This window comes from Mastacembelus armatus, chromosome 5 (assembly GCF_900324485.2).
Source record: "Mastacembelus armatus chromosome 5, fMasArm1.2, whole genome shotgun sequence".
In the NCBI taxonomy this organism is placed as follows: Eukaryota; Metazoa; Chordata; class Actinopteri; order Synbranchiformes; family Mastacembelidae; genus Mastacembelus; species Mastacembelus armatus.
Window position 1 is genome coordinate 11,639,901 of NC_046637.1, and position 24,840 is coordinate 11,664,740.

The 24,840-nt window shown below is 40.3% G+C and overlaps 1 protein-coding gene across 3 annotated transcripts in view; it reads right to left on the bottom strand.

Moving 5' to 3' along the window:
• Positions 1-24,840, bottom strand: part of sema3fa (sema domain, immunoglobulin domain (Ig), short basic domain, secreted, (semaphorin) 3Fa) — a 44,336-nt gene that overhangs the window by 11,397 nt on the left and 8,099 nt on the right. For 2 of the 3 annotated variants that reach the window (XM_026305977.1, XM_026305976.1), the window contains exons 3-8: positions 7,597-7,757; positions 7,443-7,505; positions 4,952-5,071; positions 3,680-3,769; positions 2,410-2,503; positions 944-1,063 (exon numbers count right to left, since the gene is read on the bottom strand). In XM_026305977.1, the coding sequence (XP_026161762.1) occupies positions 944-1,063; positions 2,410-2,503; positions 3,680-3,769; positions 4,952-5,071; positions 7,443-7,505; positions 7,597-7,757 (648 nt within the window). The remainder of the gene's footprint in view (positions 1-943; positions 1,064-2,409; positions 2,504-3,679; positions 3,770-4,951; positions 5,072-7,442; positions 7,506-7,596; positions 7,758-24,840) is intronic. The other variant, XM_026305979.1, reaches the window with a different exon arrangement.

Consider the following 24,840-nt stretch of genomic DNA (forward strand, 5'->3'; position numbering starts at 1 on the left):
AAGTTTGGGTCTGAGTGCTCAGTCTACACCCTGAAGGGCAGGCATTTAAATTCCGCCAAAGACATGTTTAAACTCTAACAGAGAAACTGAATGAAGGTCTGAAATAGAGAATAATTACTACTGTAACGTAAATAACATCCTGTAGCCCAGAACAGTACTTTAACTGTCCTACTGTAAATCCACCCATTTATTTCTTCCCAGTGACAGTGCTCAATATGGCTTCACGGTGCACTACCATTGCCTTGGCTTACTGGGACACCACTGGACACCACTGAACACACAAAACAGGCTGCAACGTCCTGCTGTGACAGGCCAGGGTCCCAAATGGGGACAAACCAAAACTAGGGGGATGGGGACGTAGACAGGAACCATGTAATGGGGGAAGGGGAATATCTGAGAGATTTCACAAGGCTGATTAGCAGGACTCAGGTGTCCCGATTCAGTTTACCACTATCAGGGGACTGTTGTCAGGGCAACGAGGTCAGAAGAAAATCTAGGAGCCAGCAACACTGGGGGAGGCCATGATCGATTTGGCAACATTAACCGAAAGCACCCAGTGAGCATTTACCGTCCTGTGATAAACATAGTTTATTAGAGAAAGGAGGTTACACTGAGCCAGTATTGATGATCAGTAATTTCCCCTTGCTACTACACTTATGACCTTGCTGTCAAGCTCTCCAGGCATACAGTAAACAATTAGTATAGTGCCTTTTATGCTGCAAGTCAAATGATCAGGGAGTTATGTGGAGCAGGCCGGAAAGATCATCAATCTTAGTCCTTGAAGACTAGTAATGGACAATTTTCTGGATAATGTTGAGGCTACATGTGGACGTTGTGTGATACACTAAAGCAAGGAGCTGAGTAATAATTTAAAATTGGTCTGGAGAGGAATGAGTGAAGGCAATAATGCTAGCCACAGGACAAGCTGTAAATTAAACATTACCGTTTAACCATCTGGAGTTGTACTGATCAGTCCTCATGGCTGTCTGCTTCCCCAGTGTACGGAAGATAGCCGAGTCTGTTCCCATGAAATCAATGTAGACTCCTGCATACAACTCTCCATCTGTCAATCACAGAGAAAGAGCGAATGGTGTGAAGTCATGACATTTTCTGTTTAAAATAGAGAACATGTTGCCCATCAGGTCTTGGCTGAATATTGCATCATTCCTCTAAGGTTTCATCAAAATCAGTCTGATAGCACATACAGTGACCACTGGCATGCAATGACAAAAATGTTAACTACATGACAGGACAGGGAAAAACTATGTCATACTTCACGATCTCATCAAACCTGGTTCACTGGTGTCAGAAATGTCATGTCAGGTTAAAAATGGTGACCTCATAATTATATTGTAATCATACTAACAACATATCATGGTCATTAGAGCAGTCAGTGTAATTTGAAAGGACAGCTTACACAGACAATTTGAAGTCAGCTGGTCTCATGGCATGTAGGACAGGCATAAGTGAAAGCTTGATATTTTAGCCCTTCATCATGGTGCTAGTGCAAAGTTTTTAGGGCATCTTAATTACAAATTTCAATACAATTACACCCCAATATATCGGACATCTGCATAGACAGATGCTTCCTGATCCCTGTTTTCCATGCATGATGACTGATGGCAAGCGGGCTAGTATGTTAAAAAAAACAACAAAAAAAAAACACTTAATGCCTGAACCAGGAAATTCCAGCTTCCTCTGTTGTGCCAGTGTTATATGTCTCTGCCCTGCCAGTTCTGTAAAATGACCTGTAGCTGATTTTCTTGGTGTTAGAATTTTGCTTGGGTTAGCTGGAATTGAGCTGACATGGTTTAGCAAAAGAGAAGCACTCTCTGTCACACACACAGACACACACATACACACATTCAGGGCAGGGGGTCACTGATCACCGGCCATGTCTGTCCACCTGTAAGCTGATGAGAAACAAAAGACCACCCACTGACACGACAGCATGTACATCTGTCTGACCAGACATGCATACATTTATAAAACTTTAACTGTACTAAAACCGTAGAGGTAAGACAATTATTTTTATTAATCAAGAAAATAAAGGGTGAATCATTTGTAATGAAAATAAATATTATTTGCTGCCCTACACTGGTGCAATGTAGTGCATGACTTTTAAAATCATCAATCAGTCAGAGGAATTTAATACTGTACTTTGGGGAAGGTACTGTTACCAGTGAATTAGATTTTGTTTCTGTAACTGAACATAAACTGAAATAAAACATTTAATTGATTGAATCATGTAGAGTTTGACAGAGTTAATGCAGTTACAAACATTAAATGAGGCATGCATGGGAACGAAAGGGACTAAAACTAAAGATACATGGCAGAATGTATTAGTTTACCAGATACAGCTATTTAAATCTGCCCATACACATAAATGGAAAAAAAGCAGGTACTTACTGATCAAAGCGGAGACGCTGTTTAGTTTGGGGTCATAAGGGCATTTTCCTTTCCCAGAATCCACTTTTCCAGGTTCAAGTCGGAAAATGTATTCCTGTAATTGCAAAGAAACATCATTAATTTCCTTATTTTCTCTCTCTCACTTGGTAACAGATTTATTGTTTTAGGGAATATTTTGTGTGTGTGTGTGTGCGTGTGTGTGTGCGTGTGTGTTTGTGTGCTGTTATTTTTTTTAATGCTACATACAAGGCATTTTGAGTTTCCTTAGATTGCCAGTATTAAATGGCAACAGTACCTTCAAGCTAACAATGTGATTATTTGGGACAAAGCAGTGAGGAGGTGTGAGTTGTAACCCTACAAGCACTGAACACCACACTCTCACAGCACTGTTGGATCTACTGAGGGGAACAAAAAGCATACAAGGCCAGTTTTCAGTGAGATGGAGAGATGGAGAAAAATGCTGAGAGCAATCCAAACTCATCCACCATGCTTCTGATGTTAGTGGCTCAAACAAGAATTCATTATTCCACAGTTCAAGAGCACATCATGAACATCTGTGTCAACACTGGGTATGTGTCTACATGGAGATTTGTTGGGCACAGCTGCTGATGAAACCTGACAGGTAGGAAATATGTAAGGGAAAACATAATAATATCAAAGTTATGTTTGCAACACTTTGTTTAATATTTTTTTTAGACAAGAGAGAGTAAAAATAAAAAAAGAGGTGTATTTCTATTTGAAGCAGCCTAAATACCAACCTTAAAAAGGGCTACAGTACTTTTATCAACCCTGCACACATTTGATTGAATTTTTTTTATATAGTATTGAAATTCAGTTTGCTGCAAATTTTTGTCTTCATAACACTTCTTAGTGCTGAATTTTACATGATGACTTACCTGATGTCAATAATAAAGTGAGTACAAGTGATGAACACTGAGTGCACATGGTTTTTTGAGTTCTTTCACAGTTTGTGTCTCTGTATATTATATCATGCTTAGCAGCCACTGAAGACTTGGCTGGCAGGAGAAAAACACCCTTTAATTGTTAGTGCTACTGGAGGGACGTTTTCCACACAAAAAATAAATCCATAGTGAATATTTTGACGGTAGAATTATTTAACAGTGCAGCAAGTCACCTTAATAACTCAAGGTATAGAAAAATCCCAACATTAGTTTCTTTTTTCCACAGTATGACTACTATTCTGTGTCTGGAAAAATAATCCGGGTGGGCATTAAACTTCAGATCCTTTACAAAACTCCCTTCAGCCCACCTTCGCCTCCAAAGGCTCTGATGTAGCGCTGTAGTCTGCTGCCCGACTTGTTCTCCCTCCAGATTGGGCTGCTTGTAGGTAGGGGGAACCCTAAAACAGAGACATTGCACAGTGGGCCATTTCATTACCGGCATCTGACAGCCCAGATCAAAGTGAAATTAACCTGATGACCATGACATGAGCAGAAAAGGGAAAACTGGAAAATCCCAATGAAGGATTGTAAACAAAAAGTAGATTCAAAGAAGATGAAAAATTCTAAGAAAAAAGAAAGATGAGAAAACTAAGAAAGTGGAGGTCAAAGTAGGGTGAGGAGAGCCTGGTGGGTGACATCCATCAATTAGTGACCCTACTAGATTAGATCCAGCGTCATGCAAACACTGCTGCAAAGTCCATGCATAAACCATGCAGTGTCAGGATAATGTTTTCATTTTTTTCCAGAATGTGTATATTTGTGAAGTTTCTAAAAACATGTGAAACCCCTCTGTCTTCCAAGTTGAAGAATTTATGAACAATTGGCCTCTGTTTACGTGTAGTCTTACCGAGGAAAATCTTTACAGTGTGAAAGTAACAGTTTTGGGGCCTTATGGGAGAAGTTGAATGAGAAGAAGCAAACTGACCTTTACACTGAAATCTGAACCCTCCATTTGAACAGTGAGACTAAACAGGCAGAGTAGTGAATGCAAGTGTGTGGACTAGAGCTGGGCCCGCAGCTGCTGCAGCTCCACATAGCCGTCGTGCTGGAGCAAGGGAGGGATGGAGGAAGGGAAGGTGGGAGGGTTGAGCTACAAGGCTGATGATGGATGAGAGGCTCCATCAGTAATGATGGCCTTTCAGAGGCTCTGAGCCAGACAGAAAGACAGGCCACAGACTTTGCTGTGTATAAACAGGTGAGCAGGGGAGGGAGGACGATGAGGAGAGAACACAGGCTTATAGATATTGTGTCCATTTGCTATTCCCAGCAGAAAGAGAAGATTGGTGCTGTAACAATCTCTAAGCGGTCGCAGTTAGGTACCTCACCAACAGCAATTTTGCAATAATAATTGAGATCATGACAGGACTGGCCAAGCTTTTTTCTTTGAAAGCCACAGACCGTGAAACCGTGCAAATCGATAAAAACTAAGAGACAGAAAATGATGGAAGACAAGCAAAGCCCTGAAGCTGAGGAGCAAGAACAGTCTCTGACCCGAGATTGATTGATAGACATGGTTCTTTAAGAAACGGAGAGTAAAGGTCAAAAAGCCTCCATGGCTGCCTGGTTGTGTCTTTGGTTACCTGTGACCTGCGTCCTCGGTCTACATAGGTGCAGATGGGGTTGTACGCGCCTGTTCCACACACATACAGGTGGGTCCGGTTCCAAGGTTCAATCAGACGGATGAAGTTTCCGCATTCCCCCTAAGGAAGAGCAACACAACCCAAATGGATTAGGAGCTTAGGTTACAAAATCTTTTATTATCATGAAAATGCAATGGAAAAAAATGGTTACATAAGACATAATGCCTGACTGATGGTTAATAAACTCGCTGCCCGGATTAAAATCATCGCATCTATCATTTCCACTGTTGGCTGGCTTGTCTTTGGCAGCTCTGTTGCTGGCTCTGTGTCTGCTTGGCCCAAGCTTCAGATCAGACCACACTGTCAGAAGAAAAATGTTTCCAAACACCATATAACTGTGTGACAGAAATCAAGAAAAGCAGTGCATTTGAGTCGAGAAGCGTTTTTCTAATGGATTGAAGATAAACTCAGTTCGATGTTTTGTCAGACTTCACAACTGAAAAGCATTTCATTAGACCCTAACTGCTGGATGAAAATGTTGTTTTTTTGGAAAACAGGAGATTTGAATACAATCACAGTGTGGATTCTTTAAGATTTCAATTATGTATATGTAAAATTGAATTATATAAGTGGTAAGAATTTAGATGAGAACGCTTTTGTTTTGAAGTGCAGACAAGGAGGAGCTGCTGCTGCTAAAAGCAGCTCTGTGCTTTCGAGGTCTGCATCTCTCTAATCTCTTTTTGCCTGACCAGCTGTCTACCTTCCTGCTCTCAATCCACCCAAATCAAAACTTAAACTACAGAAATGTACAAGCTGATGATATCTGTTCAGATTTGTCTGTCATGCAGACAGCTGGTGAAAAAGAAAGGATGTAACAAGCATAAAAAATGATTGTATTCAGGATGGGGGATGAGCTATTTTGGCAGCTCTTAGCAACACGACAGATGCACAAGTCAGAGGTTTCAGAGGATGTGTTTGGGGTGTGTGTGTGTGTGGGTGTGTGTGTGTGTGTGTGAGGGTGTGTGTGTGTGTGTGTGTGTGTTTACGCATGTGGGCCTGCGTGTATAATTCAGTGCACAGTTGTGCTCCCCCACAGAGAGCACAGTGGGGATGATTGCCTTTGACCTCCTGCCTGAACTGACATCCCCTCTGAATTGCTTCTGAATTGTCATCATCTCTCATTCCCTACAGAGCGGCCAGGATTGCCAAGATCTCTCACAGTAGCCAATTTTATTTCTTACTTTAGTGATGAAATTTCAAACCCACCTCCAGCACACCAACACATACACACACAGGGGCTTATGCATGCACACACGAACAGACTGAGGCCAATACAATGTAGCCAGAGGCTGTATGAGGTACGGGTCACCAATCACGCATAAATGAACATTCCAGTTGGATAAACAGCTGCCTGTGCTCTCTAGCAGTGAGGGGAGAACAGGGTTATTAGTCAGAGCTTCGTCATTACTACTACTGCTGCTCCCCACTTCTGCAGGCGCTCACCCCTAACATGGGTTGCAGGAGTGTGTGTGTGGAAGAGGAGGGTGGGATTGAGGGGGATTGTAAATGGTCAGATTGTGTGAACAAAATCAAAAGAGAAGGATCAGGTCTTTATATGAATTTCAATGACGAGTTTTGATCTCATGCTTGCGGGGCCTGCACTGGTGGTGGCTGTGTTTGAAGGTCTCGGCTGTATTAACACTTCAGACATGCCTGGAGCTTCCACGGGCCGATTCATTTTGTCTGCTTGTCTGGACAACAAAGAGTAAAATAATGATTGTCCAAAGAGAAAAAATAAATAGAAATATCTGAAATATGTATGAGATATGTGGGTTAGTGGATGGAATATGTTTTCAGCTCTCAATGAAGAAGACTGAATGTCACACACTCCAAGTTCCCACTAGAGCTTAATTGGTGGCAGCTGTATGCAATCAGCAATCAGGGATGCACAGACAGTAGATAAGAGCTTCACAGCTTGTCACACACTGGAAGGCGCTTTAAAATGACCTCCATTGACCCCAGTGCTGCATTCAAATCTTAAGTGTCACCAAAAAACACACACTAAAAACACACTTTTGATTTTACACAAGGACATCACCACATATATTTATATTTAAATGATATGAAGCAGGCTTGTATATAAATTTACAAATTGTTTAGGAGGTCACGAGCTCATGAAGATTCAAAGATAATTACATTTATTGCCATTAATGTGTCCATTATTATTTAGCTAATGGTTAATTTATTTTTTTAAATTGTTAATCAATTAATTGTGAAGTCCATAAAATGTTAGAACACTAGGCATTTCTATAAAATTCAAATGCTTTTATCTGATAAAGAGTCCAAAACCCATATATAATCAATCTATATTAAAAGAGAACATTAACAGACTGATTATTTCAGCCCTTTTCTTAATTTAAAAAAAGTGACTGATTCAATACCTTAAATAATTTAATTGATTGAATATTTCTTCTCCTGCATGGATACTTACATTAGTATCCTTCCCTGACAAGACACATTCGGTCTTCCTCTGGGGGGCAACAGGCCAGTGGATCTGACAGGGAAAAAAAAGAACAAGCTTGTCAGCTGTAAGTTTCCCATTTAGCACATCTAGTTTAATAATAATTGTGTGTAACCTTTCTTACAATGAGTGGCTCCTTGTTGATGTCGTGGAGATCCAGAGAGAGGATATAATCTTTGCTGCCCACATACATGCGGTCATGGTCTTCGTCCATGCGAAGGATCCGATAGTCAGTCGAGTTCAGCAAAAAGGAGAAGTGGTGAGCAGTACCAGTAGACCTTAACTCTAAAAAAATAAGGAAAAAAGGGTGCAAAAAAAAAAAAAAAGATTTAACTAAAGACTAGTAGAGAAAAGTACAAAAACATTTAAGAAACAGAGATATGGTCACAGTAGATGTGTGTAGGCTGCTCGTTTTTGGCACAGAGGTGCCCTTTGTTTTGTTTTCTTCTTTCATTCTTTCTGTGCTAGAGGTGACATTTTCTCCATTTACAGTACTTTAAAATTCTAATGTTAGGACGTGCCAAACCTAGATCATGTTCCTAAGCTGATTTTACAGATTTTACTTTCCCCCCCCACATCAGTGTTACAATTACATCCTGCCATCATGGGGTCATGGACAGCCTAAATCTGGTTATGTCAAGCTTGACAAAAGCAAGAAGGAGAACAGTAAATCTCACAAAGGTCTGAACCAAATAGCAACAGACAAGCAACAGATTAGTCATGTCACTATTGTATGGCAATGGCAAGAATTCAAGCTAACAAAATTACCATAAATTAAATAAAACACAGGAAAATAAGGTTTCCCTGTGGAGCCATCTACATTGAACTGCTACTAATATCATGAGCTGCAGTCACATTACATGGCTTCAATTACAAATGATTAGCTAGCAGTTCAAGACCCAACAGATCTAATTCACCTTTTCCCCCACTTCTGTTGAGCTGTAAAGAAGATGATGGCCTTCGCTATAATCTCCATTTCAACAGCAACAGAGATGATGCTGACAGCTTCCAGGCTTAGTCTCACACCATATCATACATAATGTTGCACATCTTCTCCTGTGTATCAGTTGAAACTATTTTGAAATAAAACTGCTCTCAAATGGCTCACATGCCGCTCAGGGCACATCAGTGGTGTGTGAGTGTGAGTTTAAGTTACACTCAGGGTGTGAGGGAAGATGAGTGGAGATCTGGTGAACGGAAAGCAGCTTTTTCTCTCGGTCCTCCCATTACCTCCCTGGCTGTTAGAGAATCTGATAGGAGCTCTCTGTCTTTCACCTGCTCTCTTTAAGCTACACTTGGGAAAGTCGAGCTTGAGGAAGTTGAGCCGACACTTGTGCTATTGTATTTGCAGAGTAGAGGACCAGATAGAGGTCCTGTTCATGTTTCACTTTATGGTGACAAACACTACTGTTTGCTAGAACCAAGTCTAAAATGATTTAAAAAAAAAAAAAAAAAAAAAAAAAAAGGCAGCATTCCTTGAGCAGAAGGAAGTAGAATGTGTTATTTTATTTGGAATAAAAGACAGTATATTCTCCACATGTACAGGAAATTTTGAAATACTGACACGAATCCTCTGCCAGAAAGCCTCTGAGCTGCTTGTGTGCTGAGCTCCTTCAGGAACTGTGAAATGCTGCTGTTACCGTGCGCCTTTTACAGCATGCAGGCAGTGGGGCTGATAAGGTAGTAAAGAGGAATAGATATAGCTGTCACCTGTGTAATACATATAAGCTGCCTCCAAACACATATGTTTTAATATTTCTTCCCACTCTAATAGAAATAAATTTATAGCAGTCCTAGATGTTTATAAACATTAAGTGATGATACAACCATTTTCTGTACAAAAGGTACAAAACATCCCACATTAGGTCAATGCAAGCAACTAGATAACCTACTACATCCCACAGCTCGCACTTAACAGCAACTGACTTCAGATGTCTGACAGCCTATCATCTTTCTCTCTCTTCTAGCCTCACTCTTCCATTCATTAACATTGGATTGATATCTACTAGTTATGTAGCAGACCTAATTTCACTGAGGTCATGTGGATTATAAAATTGAAAACCAGCAAGACATGAGGATCAAAGGAATGCGAACTACAATTATGGAAGCATCTTTAAATGCACACTGTACGTAATTTTTCTGAGCTAACTGTCATTGCAACCCCCCTGAGGGATAATGAAAAAAAAATTAAAATTAAACCTATAAGATAAGCAAAAAAGAAAATTTCATGGAGGTCTGCACAGTTCTGATAACTGTGTAAATAATCTTTTGTACAGGTCATATAAGTAGAGAGACCTGGGCAAACTGTAAAATCTCTCATTCTTTTGTACTTATGTCACATAAAACTGCTATGTAGGAGATCATTATATACGGGGCATAATGGGGGGAATTGTCCCTAACAACAACGGTGCATGGAACTCATTCCACAGCACTTGTAAATCCTATACAATTTTATCAAAGCTGTTCATCTAACCATTTTAATCTGTTAAAATGAAATGGCAAGCACTGAGGACAAATATAACATATTTTTGCGAGACGACACATGCAAAAACACACATTCTTTGAAATAATGCCTGTAGTGGCAAGAACAAGTGTAAAGTATGATAACAGTCCACCTCAAAGAACTCATACGTTCTAACGTTGGAAATTCATCTATTCAGACGCATGTCTGTGTGTTGCAGCTTGGACTAAATTGCCCATGCCTCTGAAGCCAACAAAAATGTTTCACAAGTAGAAACAGCCTTGACACTGTGTTAAATGGGTGAATTTACAACCAAGTGGCAAATTTAGCAATGACAGGGTGTCTTTTAAAGACTGCAGGATCTGGTGTCTATCAGTGAATTTCCCAGCAAGGTCTTTGTAATCACTATCAGACATGCATGCAAACAAAGCCAAATTGTGTTTTTCTTGTGTGAGGTTGTGGAATTCTCTCCAGTTTGTTGAAGATAATTTTTAGTGGCTACATCCCAATTTGTTCCCACTACTCTCCCATTATATGCGAATGACATCTGTTGGTAAACTGAGCCTGTAGTCCGTCCACCTGTTGATGCAATCCATCTGCACAGTGGTCACTCTCTGCTGTTCTGTTCTGTAGCCAAAGTCTGCAGACCTTTTGCCAGGCTTTCTATCAGAGTACAGTTCCCTTTGAGGGACCACCCTCATTGACCCTAGTTTAGTATCTGTAAGGAGATAATGAAAACATAACTCCAAGACACCACTATGGCTTATTTTCATGCCACTATCAGTGAAAATCTAACCTTTCATCCAATCATTGTGTGTGTGTGTGTAGTGGTGGTGGTGGTGGTGGTGGTGATGGTTGTGGGAGGTTGAGGAAGCAGGCATAAAATCTCACATACCTGTCGAGGCATCCCTGGCATGTTGTCGGAATTTTTGTGTTCACTTTCTCGTAAAATAGAGGCGTGGTCCCACCTTGCTGCAGCTTGTCTGCACTCATGCATGCATGAATGTGCTCCGCAATAGATTTTTGTTTTTAGATTTTTGTTTTTGTATATATCATATATATTGTCTTCACCAGAAATGGACATCATCAGTAATTTACTAAAATATACACTGACAGTGTAATTTCTCAGTAGTAAATGAAGTGCTATGTTGCAGTTACTGATACAGTATTATGACAGAAGGCCATTGATTTTGAAATGTCTGATTGGTCTGAAACAGACTTTCACTTTGATTATTTTATCAATGATAAGGATGTTTTACAAACCTTGAAGAAATGCTTTCATTTGGCACTTCAGGGAAATATATATTCACTGTTTTACAGTGAGTCAGATGAGAAGGTTGTTACCACTGTCATGGCCTCTTTAAATATATAGCTAGAGTCTAGAAGGTATAGTATTATCTAAGCTTAGTATAGCAGGAAACAATGTGAAATAGCTACCAACACTGCCAAGTTTGACCAACTCATTAAACTCTGATAAATTGTGGTTTAATAGGGAGAAAGTCACAACTTCACCATTTCTTCAAGTTACAGCATGCAACTCCATGTAAAACATTTCTGTTTATGTCAAGATTTTACAAATGAGAAACAACTTGTTAACTCAGATCTCCTGAGAGGCACATTTTGAAACTTTAGACTCAGCCAGGGTACCTGTTTACTATTTGCTCTCAGTAAGATCATGAATGTTTCCCAGAGTCAAAGTATATTTTAACTATAACCGCAATCTAAGCAAACAGCAATATTGGTTGCAGATCACACAACACCAATTTATCTTTTGATCAATCATACAGATTGTTTTGGAAGTCAATGAAAAACAGTATTGAACTTTTTAGGCATGGCAACTTTTCGTTTCATCAGTCTTTCGTAAACCCATAAAATCAAAGACTAAAAATATCCCAAGTGCACACTGAAAACCTGTGACCAGTTCATCTTTGTAAAGGCTATTGCACAGGATTGCACAGGTCATTATAGATATCAGAATGGGTGCAGAACCAACAGTGGGAAGCCTCTCAGCCCAACCTGTCGCGGCTTTGTGTTTGCCTCCGTCCAGCACCTAATAATCAGCATTTCACCACTCACTGGGGCCCGGAATATTGACTCAGAACACATCAATTGAATCTGACTACTGCTTACCTGTGCCTGTCATGAAGAAATAATTGGCACCAGATTAGGTCTTATCTCTGAGCTTCCGGATGCTGTCACTCAGATGCTCTTCACGCTCTTCTGCCACCGATACACTATGTGTATGTGTGTGTGTGTGTGTGTGTGTGTATAGATGTGCACGCACATAGAAACAGAAGTAGAGCTCTCCGATCCTCACATCAAATCAGAGACACCTATCTCCTACTGCACAAATCAAGAGCAGAATAGATTGATTTCAGCAGTGAGTTCACATCCTGAGTGGAAAGGAAAGATTGTAACAAATCTATTTCTGCCGTCTTGGATGACAGGAAAGGTTAATTAAAGCATGAGGGAGTAAAAAAGGATCTCTGGTCCAATTGTCAGGAAAGGTCATTTAGTTTATCTGGTTTGCAAACCCAACGTTTATTAATTTTATGATATACTGCACATATAGGAATCAGGGGAAGATACTCTAGGATTACATATAGGCAGAAGTACAAAACATGCTGGACTTTTCAAAGTAATTTTGACTCTTCCACCTTTTACAGAAATGATGATCGATATATAAAGTATTCACAATTTTTTATTTGTCAAGAATCAAAGAAAAAAAAAAGTATATTTGGAGCATGGTTATTATTTCAATATATGTTCAAAAATACAAAGTGTGACTATTATGATGTGTCTCATATGAATACTACCAGTGCTTTTCCCTAAACACACACTGCTATGGATAGCTGCCCTCAATAACCCTGCAGGGCCGTAGGTGAAAGGTTAAAGGGCACAAAGGGTCTAAGGTGAAAAGCTCATCCTAAACCCCCTTACACACTTCAGCATAATCTGGATTATCTTTGTGGTGGTAGTGGTGGTGGGGGGGGGGGTTCAGGCAGAGTGGTTGCACCAAACTGGATCAGGAGAGAGCAGGGTGGTCATGATGACATTGGGTTGAGATGTTTAAAGAGAGTGCAGGGAAAGGATAGTTGGGAAAGGACACATTCTACAAAAGTGTCTTTAAGGAGAGAGGACACTGATGCAGCTGCACAGTTGTTTTAAGTGCAACTGAGATAAAATGTTATCATTATTGCTGTTTCTTCAGAAAGTGGCAAAAAACCCTTTTCACCTACTTCTTATAAATCAGGTTTTCTACTCAGCTACATATGTAAATACGTACAATGGGATACATTCAAGAGATCTAAAACATTTGACAGAAGAAAAAAAAACCCTGCCACTCTTCTACTATACTAATCTCTGGATTTTGAAAGACATGAAAAACACTACTTGGTTCTCTACTTTGTTTACAAAAACCTCCAAGGCACTGTCTGGGCTCATAGCTGGTCATTGTATGCACACGTGTTGTGTGTATGTGTGGGATTGGCTTGTGTAGATGCTGCAAGCCGCTGTAATGATGATGAAGCTGTGTTTGTTGTTGTAGCTGTGCTGTTGCATGCAGTACTCTGGTCAAGGTGGTGGCGGTGGTCAGTGCTGACAACAAAGGTTAGAAGGATTACTGAAAGGACTGAATAATGAGACATAGTTTGTGTGAATGAGTGAAAAATCCCCCTCTCTCTTGCTGACCTCTGACCTGGCTCTAGGAACAAATACTCTCCCTCTCTGTCAGCTGCGCAAACAAACACACAGATGCACAATATTTTCTCAGAGGAATCTCTTCATTGTCAGTTTTAGATTTCTACTAATTGTCTGCATGATTGGGGCTATATAATTTCATCATTCCTGACCGAAGTTGTCAATAATTCAGTTCTCTTGTCCTTGATTTTAAGCAGAACCGAACAAAGCGTAATTTTAAGAGTGCCCTCATGTTTCTTCATATATCAAGGTCACGGCCAGTGTGCTGCTAGCTGGGGGCAATAAGAGGGGGTAATTAGGAGGTAAATTTAGAGAGACCATTAGCAGCAAGTGTTGACTCAGGGTCCACTGGGGACAAAAGCCACCTCTACCCTCTTTGGGTGTTCCATTCTCTGGTTTAGCACTAAGAACTCACTATATTCCCTGTGGTCATTTTTCACCCAGAACAGCAAATAGTGTGGTGGAGTGAAAAAGGAGGGAGGAGTCCTGAGGGTAAAGGGGCCTGACAGCAAATCTAAGAACTTTAATTTATCAAAACCGGCAGGAGAGAGCCATGGAAACTGACTCGAGCTCTGAGGGGGCACCTCTACAGCCGACACAGAGAGGCTGAGATCCCTTCTGCCGCTGCTGCTGCTGGAGAAGCACAACTCACAATGGCACACTGAGGCTCTCCAATGTGTATTCTAATCATGAGCTGGATGGAGGACAAAACACCCTGATTGTGTGCCCAAATACACAAAAACACTGATTGAGATCTCAGCTGTCAGCTTAGGTAATGAGTGGGAGTAGAAAGAGAGGAGGGAGAATTTCTGAAAAGTCATGTTTATCTCAGCAGGAAAAGAGAGGAAGAAGTAATTAATGACCAAGCACAGTTTGGCAGTCAAGGGCTTACATATATACAGACACCATATTAACAAGTTAAACATACAACACATAGCTTAACCTAACAAGCCATCTATAATGCTTTCATTACATGCATAGGCTTAATGAACAAATAAGCACATTCTGAAATGTAAAATGGAGATAGTTTCTGTTGGCTTACTATATATGTACTTCCTTTGCTGCATAAACTACCATATTAGAATGAAGTGTATTTGAAGATTTTGAGCAAATAATTTATCTAATAGATGGCATGTGCCAGAAAGTGCTGGTAGATGCAGTTCAGATCATCCTGGTCAGTTTCTTTTAACCATAACCAAGTAGTTATTTTAATCCAGTTATTTTTTGTGCCTAAAAATAATGAAACCTTAACTATGGAAGTGTCAAAGAAGAAAGCAGTTTCATCATCATCTGATACTGAGAGGTGGCTGCAGTTAAGGTGTTAGCTCTGTTATAGTATTCAGGGCTGAACATTTATTTCCCTTTTTGTTATTTCAATCAACCATTATTTTGGACCATTCCTAGATCTTCAGTAGGTGATGGCCAAAGTCTGATAACTGCTTCCTCTGTTTTCTAAAATAAATCTGAATTATCTCTCAGCGATGAATGATGAGGAAACAAATATTTCAGAATCATTTATCATTTTTCCAGACCTGTATCAACCTCCTCAGATTGTTTGAGCATTTCCACCAGCTTTGCACTCCATCCAGATCATTTTACGTATTCTTTAAAGATGTCATGGCAGCTCTACCAAAGACTTATAGCATCACATAGCCCATTTATCTTTAATCTTCTTCTCTATGCCTGGATAATGCCATTTTGATTTATCACACAGTTTCCTCTGACACCTTTCCTTTTCCTTGGCTTGTCTGATCCTGCCAGTATTCACTAGACCCTGTCTGCATACCAGTCTGTTGAGATAACACATGCCTTTTTCTGTTGGTTCCTTCAGTCCTTTCTTTAGCACCCAGCATGCCACAGGTAGAAGAAACCGCGTGATGGGGGAAATGTGTGCATGATGTGTACAGTGATGATGTATTTTGCCATAAGTGTCAGGCTCATACTTCACACATTAAAGGTATTTAACTCTTGCATGAAGAAAGAGTTAAGAGTCGTGTAACGAGACTCAGCCACTATGCTTCCCTTAAAATGCTGTGCAAACTGTTAAGCAAATTTCTCAAAAGCTGACAAAGTTTTTGCGTTGCTCCAGTGAGTGTTGTGCAAAACTACTTAAGAGGATGTGCTATGATGACAGATTCAAACATGGACCATTAACTCCGGCATATCATGGCATTTCATTGTTGCTTCACATTTATTCTCTTTTAATGAACGTCTGTCTCCTCTATGTACACACACACACACACCATGAGTGCATAAAGGAGATGGACGTCTCCCCTAGATACAGAGACAGGATGACAAGCAATAAAAGGTCACTGGCTGGAGCTGAACTGGTAACGTTTTGAAGTCTGGGTCTTCAAATACCAGGCCACCTGGAGAGATGGGCCAAATTTTTATCCCTTACCCAAGAAACAAAACTTTTATGGCTTTTTAAAAGGGTAGATTTAAAGCCTTCCCACTAATTTTTAACAGGTAGGTAGAAATGCACTTGAATAAAAAAAAAACTAAACTAGATGCTTCGAGATAAAACTGGTAGCCTTTGTTAAATGCACTGCATTGCTCAGAACATGAATTTTATGTGCTTTATTCTGCATTAGGTGTGAAATGAGAGAGTCAATTAGAGGTTTAAGAAGTGAATATAACCCTGAACTCACTCCCAAATGCCCAGTCAGGGCAGCTATTTAAGGTGCCGGGTCACCAGTGTCTGTGGAGTTATCATACTACAAACAGCTAAATCAGAAACCCTATAGTCTACATAAAACAAGATGCTTCACTGTTGTATACACCCACTTGACCCCACGTCGCTGCCAGACAAAAAGAGGGGTCACCCCTGACCAGGTACGTGTCAGCAAAGATCCCGGGTCGAGCCTCGTGCACTAATGCCATATGACAGGCAGGGGACAACCAGATAATGCATAACAATCAGCCGGCTGGTTGCTCAGCAGCTTGGTGTGGACCTCAGAAGGGGTGGTGGAGTAAGGGCCCACGACCTACTAATTTGTCTGACAGCCTTTGTGCTTAGTTAACAGTGAGTGGAAGCTTTGGCACAATGACTGAGACAGGCATGCATAAGTTTAATACAGCAAGTCCCATGCAAACCATCTGAAACTATCTCCACAGAATATCCTCTAACTTTTGTCTTACAGTGTCCGCTGTACTCTTACATTCTTTGTTCTTGAGATAACGGACATTTGATACATTTTTTTTCTTTTTTGGAACTATGGAAGGCAATGGTGTAAGCTAAATGGGAAATAAACAGTATATACATATGGTGCACAATGTGAGCGTCCAGTTTACTTGTCTGGTACATGCACGCAGCATGCTCAGAAGACGATGTCACATCACATCATGTTAAGAGTGGTACTGATATTTATGATCCCAGAGAATGAGCCCTACTTACTTTGATGATCCCTTAACCATCAGGTCAAAATGTTCTTTACTTTGGTTTCCTGCAAATCCTGCAAAACTGACATTAACATCAGACATAACATTCCTCTGGTAATCTATTCCATCAACTGTGTTAGTAAACCAATCAATCAATATGGCCTTGACCTCACTAGATGATTCGGACGGTAATCACAAAAGGACCATACTTGCTCCCTTACCAGTGTTTTAATCTCTGCAACCTCAAGAAAGCAACAGATCTAGTATGACTTGGGAGCAGCACAGGAACAATATTATGTTTTCTTTTTATGGCCTGAGTGAGAGCATCTTGAGCTCCCAGAATGTGAGATGTTATTTGCTAGGGTTTAATTTATTGGACTTTCAAGCCCAGCATTGGTTTTTATCACTGATCCTCTCCAGTACATGTCAAAATAAAGGAATGGTTTTATCTTTGGGTCTTTGAATGTGTTTTTCTGCTTATCTGCAATCCAATATATCTGGTCTTCTTTGGCACCTTGATGACATGAGTTTTATTTTCAAGTGTGCAACTTGAGCATCACACTACCTATTTTCTTTCTGTTTGTCTCGCTTTCCCCATCAGCTTTATATTTTGGTAAGTTTGCATGAATGAAATGGTTTTAAATACAGCCTCATAAATATTCACACAAAAAAAAAACAAAAAAAAACGACATGCACGCAGAGAGAAAAAGTTGACCCAAGCACAGCAGAAAAGTTTGCCGTGAGCTGTGAGAAGAAAGGAAACTGAGGAGACCAACTGGTGAGAATAAGCTAACCAGTGGTTGTGAGTGACAGAGCATCCATGTTAACTTGCCCATTTGCTCTTTGCCTGTCTGACTGGCATAAATGGGAGAAGATGAGTGGAGAAAACAAAGTGGGGGGTGATGACCATTAGTCAGGGGCATTCATCCTTTTTTAGTGAAGGAGTGCCTGTATGATAGATATGATGGCAGTGGGAATGGAGAGTATTGAAGTGAAGGGGCTGCAGAGGGGGAAGAGGGAGCAGGAAGAATGAAGAAAATGAGAATGATATAGACAATTGTTATGTTAATTGCGTGGTTTGGGAACATATTTAACCTATAGTGTCTGCAACAAAAAGAGAATATGAAGTGACATTCTTGTTACAATGATGCACTAATCTTTTAACTTTCAGAAGATGCCCAAATATATCATAGGTTCTGCATTTTTTTATTTTGTTTTTGCCACTCTGTCATCACCATCTGTCACATTTCTGTGCAAAATGGCCTCTGAAGAAGATAATTTGACAAGGTGTTAGCTGAGTTTATCAGAGCTGTGAAGACAGATGTATATCACATAGTTCCAAGCAAGTGGTCTATTAAAGTGTCGATCACAATATTGGTAGTCAGCTTTGGACTTATGATTGTTTAGGTTTCTTCCAAAAAGACAGCACTAACTCCAAAATGTGACCAGAGGAATGTGATGATCATTTCTAATATGAATGGCCTGCATTACTTAAAAATGGGGCTTCACAGAAAATAATTACAGGCTTTAAAAAAAAGATTTACATTCCAAAAGGTTAAATATGTGCTTTGAAAGCACAAAAAATGTCATTCAAGACGAAACATGTTGGCAGCCATTACATCTTTAATGGATAATGTGAATTGTCTGCTTAAAGCAGGCCCCACTCTCTCATCCCAGCCTGCAATTAAAGCAAAGCTACCCAAGGTCAGGCTGACAGACCTATAGATTACTGTCTGTCTGTGTAATCCATGGCCTTTTTACTCCGTTCACTGACTGACACACTCACCCCCTCCTATTTAAAACACCAGCGCCTGTTGATTTGGCTGCTTTTATGTTTGACGGACAGATGGGACATCCTACCCCGTGACCCCGTGGCCCTTTTCGCACCCGTGACCATAAGGGTCAATATGCAGAGTATGTCTGTGTGCAAGAAGTGTTGTGAGGATACTGAATGGCTCGAGTTAGTGATAAATTCATATCATTAAGGACAAGTTTCCAAAATGGAACTCGGAGGCTGAATCATTGCAAAAAAGGAGTCACTATTAGCAAGTCTAAGCTTGTTCAGACACAGATGAATAAAATTATAAAAAAAAACAAGAGACAAGACCTCTGCTTCACATAAATCCTCCATGGTTAATCTTACATGAATTCTGGCCTCCAGACATGATAGGACCTATTAAGATTGCCCTGTGTTCAAATTTTTGGCTTTAGCAATTACATGTATCAAGTGGAACAAAACTTTGTTCACCTAAATACATAGTGAGGAATGGCTGTGATTTTTCAGGCATGTAACTGTTGCCAGTTCTGCTACAGTTAACCTGGCAAGTATTTTGTCCACCAGGATTCACCAGTTCATATCAATTTGACTTAGGCTCATACTTATACTGAAAGCAATATGTCTTTAAGAATCCACTTGAGAGATGCTCAGACAGGTTTGACAAAAGAAAGCATTAGTTAGAAGTACCTGTTTTGATTGGGGAATGATAGAGAGATAGCAAGATATAAAGAAAAGAGAAAAAAACGAAGAGGAAGGCAAGAGTCTTATCAGTTGGGAGGAAGGCAACATGCGTGACAGTAGGAAATTTTGGTCTCAGTCCCTTCATCTATCCTCACATGGGGTGTTAAGGGAGGCCACTGATTGCACAGACACATGGAGGCTAAAAACTCTTATCTTACACTGTCATACCTTGTCATAAATCAGTGCTTAACCATCGGCACTGCACTGATAAGGCAACCAAACACAGACTGACCCACACCACAAACGGAAAGAGACTTTCTTTTATGAGTGGCCTCTCTTACACACTCCCTTCTCCTATCTTTATCTGTTTTTCATTCATCAGATCTGAACAGTAGACAAGTTATTTGTTTTCTGCTCGGGGCTTGTTTGTTTTGTAGCATGTATATTTTCTTTTATAGCTGTAGTCTGGTTATGATCATCTAAAGAATCATCCGTAACATTCACGCAAGAACAAATTCAGAGTGCTGAGAAGAAATCTTTTGATTGCCATGCAATCAGGTCATGCAATAAAAAACAAAGCTTGTACTGGAACTGAATTTGCAAAGCAGATGCCACTGTACTCTTTCCATCTCATGATACAGAAGTGGTTGAATGATGATAATCCAGGAGTTACCTCTGCAACTGCTTATCTTAATAATTTTTCTTTTTTTTTCATTATTGAAAATAATTTTTGTGTTTATTGCAAATTTATTATATTTACCATTGAGATAACCTTCACAAGCCAATAGTTTAATTGTTTTAAATGAATTATCCACTCTGGAGAAAATTATTTTCTGTCTTGCCGAGGCTTGGAATTGGGCCAGTGTGAGCCTTGTTACCCCATTGTAAGATTGGATGGATAAAGTAGCTACCATATACATAAAAAGGAAAAAAAAAATCCAACAACTCCACACTGTATTAACTACATTTATTGTAGTGTATAACAACTACAAATTTTAACGTTAACTTCATCAAAACCTCCACAGTGGAAATGCTATGCAGTGATGCTGGGTCCATAAATATTTTGGTAGTTTACCAAGATTTAACTGGCACACTGTGAATAATTGTGAAGACAATCTGTGGATCCTGAACATGCCTCGCTGTTCACTTGTTGCATTTGACAATACCTTTTCAACTAATAAAACAATCCAGTTAAACACTATGGCATGCGTAGCAGTGTGGGCGCTAAAAGGAATCTGAACTTCCTGTTTTATGGTCTAATTTGCTCATAATGCATTGGGTGCTTTGTGATTAATTAATCATGCATAGATGGTTTAATAGGACAGTGTAATCCAGCCACGGTAGTGAAAAATAAATTTTATGCTGTGCACCAATCCCATATGTGAATGACACTAGCATAATCAAAAGCCATGGAGTAATGAATTCTAAGCTTTTTACAATTTCCAAATGCAATTACACTTTAACAAAGCATCATAGGTTGGAGGTCTTCCCAATGTCAATGCCCATTTTTTGTTTCCTCTGCTTTATTCTCAGCTGAGTCGACCACATTAAAACTAGATTTGTCAGCCATGAAACAAAACTTTGTGCCTCTGTGTATGTGCCAGGAGCTGCTGCTTCCTATAAGCTCTCTGAGGCGCTGTCTGTGGACTTCCATCACTGTGGTACGGCACAGCACATGGTTCAGAGGAGCACATCAATTCAGCTAACATGAAATCTTTTACAACATGAAAGCCAAGAATCATAGCCAAGCTTTGAGTGATGACTGTTTCAGTATTTGTGCCAAGAGGAGGAAAAGTGAGAGATGAGAATGATGAGAGAGAGAGAGAGAGAGAGCAAGTAGAGGGAGGTAAAGGACAGACACAGATGCTCTGAGCGTTAATGCTGTGCCAATGTTGTATTGCACTTCCCCTCTGCTTCCCGGGGACATGAATGAAGTAAATGAATGATGGACCCAGCCCACACAAACGCCCCTCTCCTATTGAGACCAAGCAGTCCATTCATGGGGATGAGTGAGGCGTCGACACCAACAACAACAACAGCAACATAGGAGGCCCTTACTCCTATTTCTCATTCATACATATGTATGCAGTCACAAAGACACACAAATATGGCACACATACCATGGACAGCACTGCCAACATACCATAAGAGACACCTAGAGGGTTCCTGAGAACAGGGCTGACTAACAAAGCTCAGAGGCAAAGGAGCGTGAATGAAGCAGGCATGGAGAAAAACTTGGCATCATGTCAATGCAACCACCACAATATTCAGGGATGAGAGGCCATCTCCTCCCTTTCACAATCGGCACATTATCAGGAAACTCATCAGCACATGGGCTCAGAAAACAAGGCCTGGAACTCATGTTCCACCATATTCTACATTTCCTCCTCCACTTGGTGTTTCTCTATTGTTCCAGGACAATATGGGTTCAGGGGTTTCTTGCCCACCCATGGGTGAGCTCACTCAGAGGTCTGACCTTTAAACACAGACATGACTTGCCTGAAGGTGCAGCAGCTAATGGAACATGGGGCATACAAATCTGATTGAAGCGAGATCAATCTAACAAGGAAGACTTTGCTATTTACCAAGCATTTGCATCTCAAACCGTGAAGGTGGGTTTTATAATGATGTTAGCATCTAACTGGTGCTCAGTTTTCACCAATTATATATCCTGCAGAAAGAATGTATGTAGCACATACATTTAGAAAAGGGTTGTAGCTTAAGGATGAAATACAGCTCTGACAAGAACAGCAGGACAAGGAAAAATGTTTTGGCTTTTTTAATCCAATAGTGAGACACCACTATTGCAGTGTCCCACAGGATCATGGTCAGGCTCAACCACAGGCCTCATTTCTCCCATAATCATACAGACAGCTACTTGGGCCTCATCCAGTGCATACACACAGAGAGGATTGACACAGTACTAGTCTGAATATCTCACACCTGAAAAAATTTTATAGGATAGCGAGTGTTTGAGATTGCTCAACTTCTGCCTAAAACAACTCTGACCTTTAATTAAGCACTTCCCATAAAGCTTTGCCAAACTGGCAAACTCCAAGAGACTTTGATCGCATAAACACTCAGCCAAAAGAAATATTTGTACAAGTTTGTTCGTTGGCTTCACATCACTTTGTTTTGTCGGTGAATGGATGTATGGTTCAGAACGCACTTTGGACTTTAGTCAAATGTTCCCTTGTACCAAACACTCCTTCTATGGTAATTTGTATGACAATATGTAAGTGTGAATAAAGTCAGCAGTTTTCATTGACTAACATCGAACCTTGCAGTGCGAGGTTACTGCTGGGGCATTGGCACAGAGCTGAACTGTGGAGGCAGCCAAGCAGTCACCAGCTGAGGTAAACCATCTCAACCGACACTCATACACAAGTAATGGGAAACAGACACACAATTTGTCCTGTGTATGCCTTTATGCACCCACACTCCTCTCCTTCATCTCATTCTCAAATACCTCCATCTATCTACGCTCTGGCTGAGATAGCAAACCTGACACTGATGCCCTGTAGTCCATTAGCACTCTCAGAACCCCATCTGAGTCTGCTCTGTTGCTCTCTTCACATTTTCCTCCACTCAGCATATGTGCCTGACAGTCCTCACGTCTACTCTATCACCCCTTATCAGACCCTTTCTGTCTTTCTGTCTCCCTCCTTCCTCCTCTGCTCTTGGACGATGTCTGAGCTAGAACAAGACAAGTTTCTCCAGTTCAACATGTCAGTCCGTAGGGCCGACTGCAGTACAAGTCTGTAGTCACTCGTGAAGTTCAGATAATATTATTGCTAAGGCTGCAGAAAATCTCCTTAATACCATACATAATACCAACAATAGTTCCATAGATACCTGCTGCAGGCTGTATTCCCTAATGCTCCCATTATAGACACACCTGTTATTACAGATAGGATGGCCCAAATATTTCAAGGAATTTAATTATTTTTTGGCCTCTAAAATGTCAAATAAAAGGTGAATAATTTCCATCGCACTTTCAGAGTGCAATCTTCAACAGCTTGAACCATCTGACCAACAGTTCAAAACCAATACAACACAAGTTTTAATTTTACCATAATATAAAACAGAGGTAAATAGCATTGCTAGACACAAAGTTGCTATTCTCAATGCAGGTTGTTCTGAGATTCTCATATATTTCAAAGTAACACAGAAACACATAAATCCAGTATATGCACCGATATGTGACAGAGTATGTGTATCCAAAGTAGTTTCCCACCCTAATTCTTCAAAATGGCCACCATATGAAATAGGTCAATGGCACTGCGGTAACAGAATCCCAACACTGACAGACAAATGATAATGAATGATATCTGTCTAAGTAAACAAGTGGAGAGGTGCCCTTGACCCGCTGTCTCCTTAATTTCAGCACAGACTGCAAACACCCCCTGAGGACTCCCACACCTCGACCACATCTGGAGAGCACGTCCAGGTGGGTGGAGCCTCTACAAAAAAAAAACAAAAAAAACAATCCTCCTTCACTTTCTTGCTCACTAAAGTCCCCATCTGTCTGCAACTACCTCACAAGATCAGACCACAGCCTCATCAAAGTGCATTGTTTTAGCAAATGTATTTTGTATTTGTCATAACTAAAACTTGAAGCCTCAAAGCTGCTTTACTTCAGGATTTCCAGTGAGCAGAAGAGACAGCAGACATCAAGGGAAATAAGCACAATGCTGTGATTACATCCCACCTCTCCTCTGTGGAGAAAATCATTTGAACCTGATTCGGTTTGTGAGGAGTGACAGGTGACGCTGCTATGGCAACCAAACCAGAGTAGTGTCATATATAGCTTCTTTACAGAAGCTCAGCAAACATGTGAGCATACACACGTTAACAACACAGACATAACCACATGAACTTGACACGAATATTAAAAGACTCTCCCATTCCTCTGTCACTTTTGATCTTAAGAAAACCACTTCTTGTAAAAGCTATTATGTCCTTCTCTAACTCTCACTAACCATGATAACTGTCATCCTCTTCAATTCCCCCTCCCTGTTTCTCTTCTGCAGGTGGTGAGGTTGATCATAGCCTGCATAATAATCTGCCTCTAATAATGATTAAAATCACACCTTGAGAATTATGGGCTCTATCAAGAGCTCAGTGGCCTGACAGAAAACAATTACAAACGCTACAATAACCACTTTAACTATACAAGCCAATCCAATCAAGTTCCTCAAAAATTAAAAAAGATAAATAAAAAAAAACAAAAACAAAACATTATATCAGTCTGATGTACCATTGTGGCTTGTTCCTATTTTTATCCTGTCTGCCACATTTTGATCTAAAAAATTGGATGCAGTAGGGACCAGGAAACAAATGCACACCAGGATGTACACATGCACACA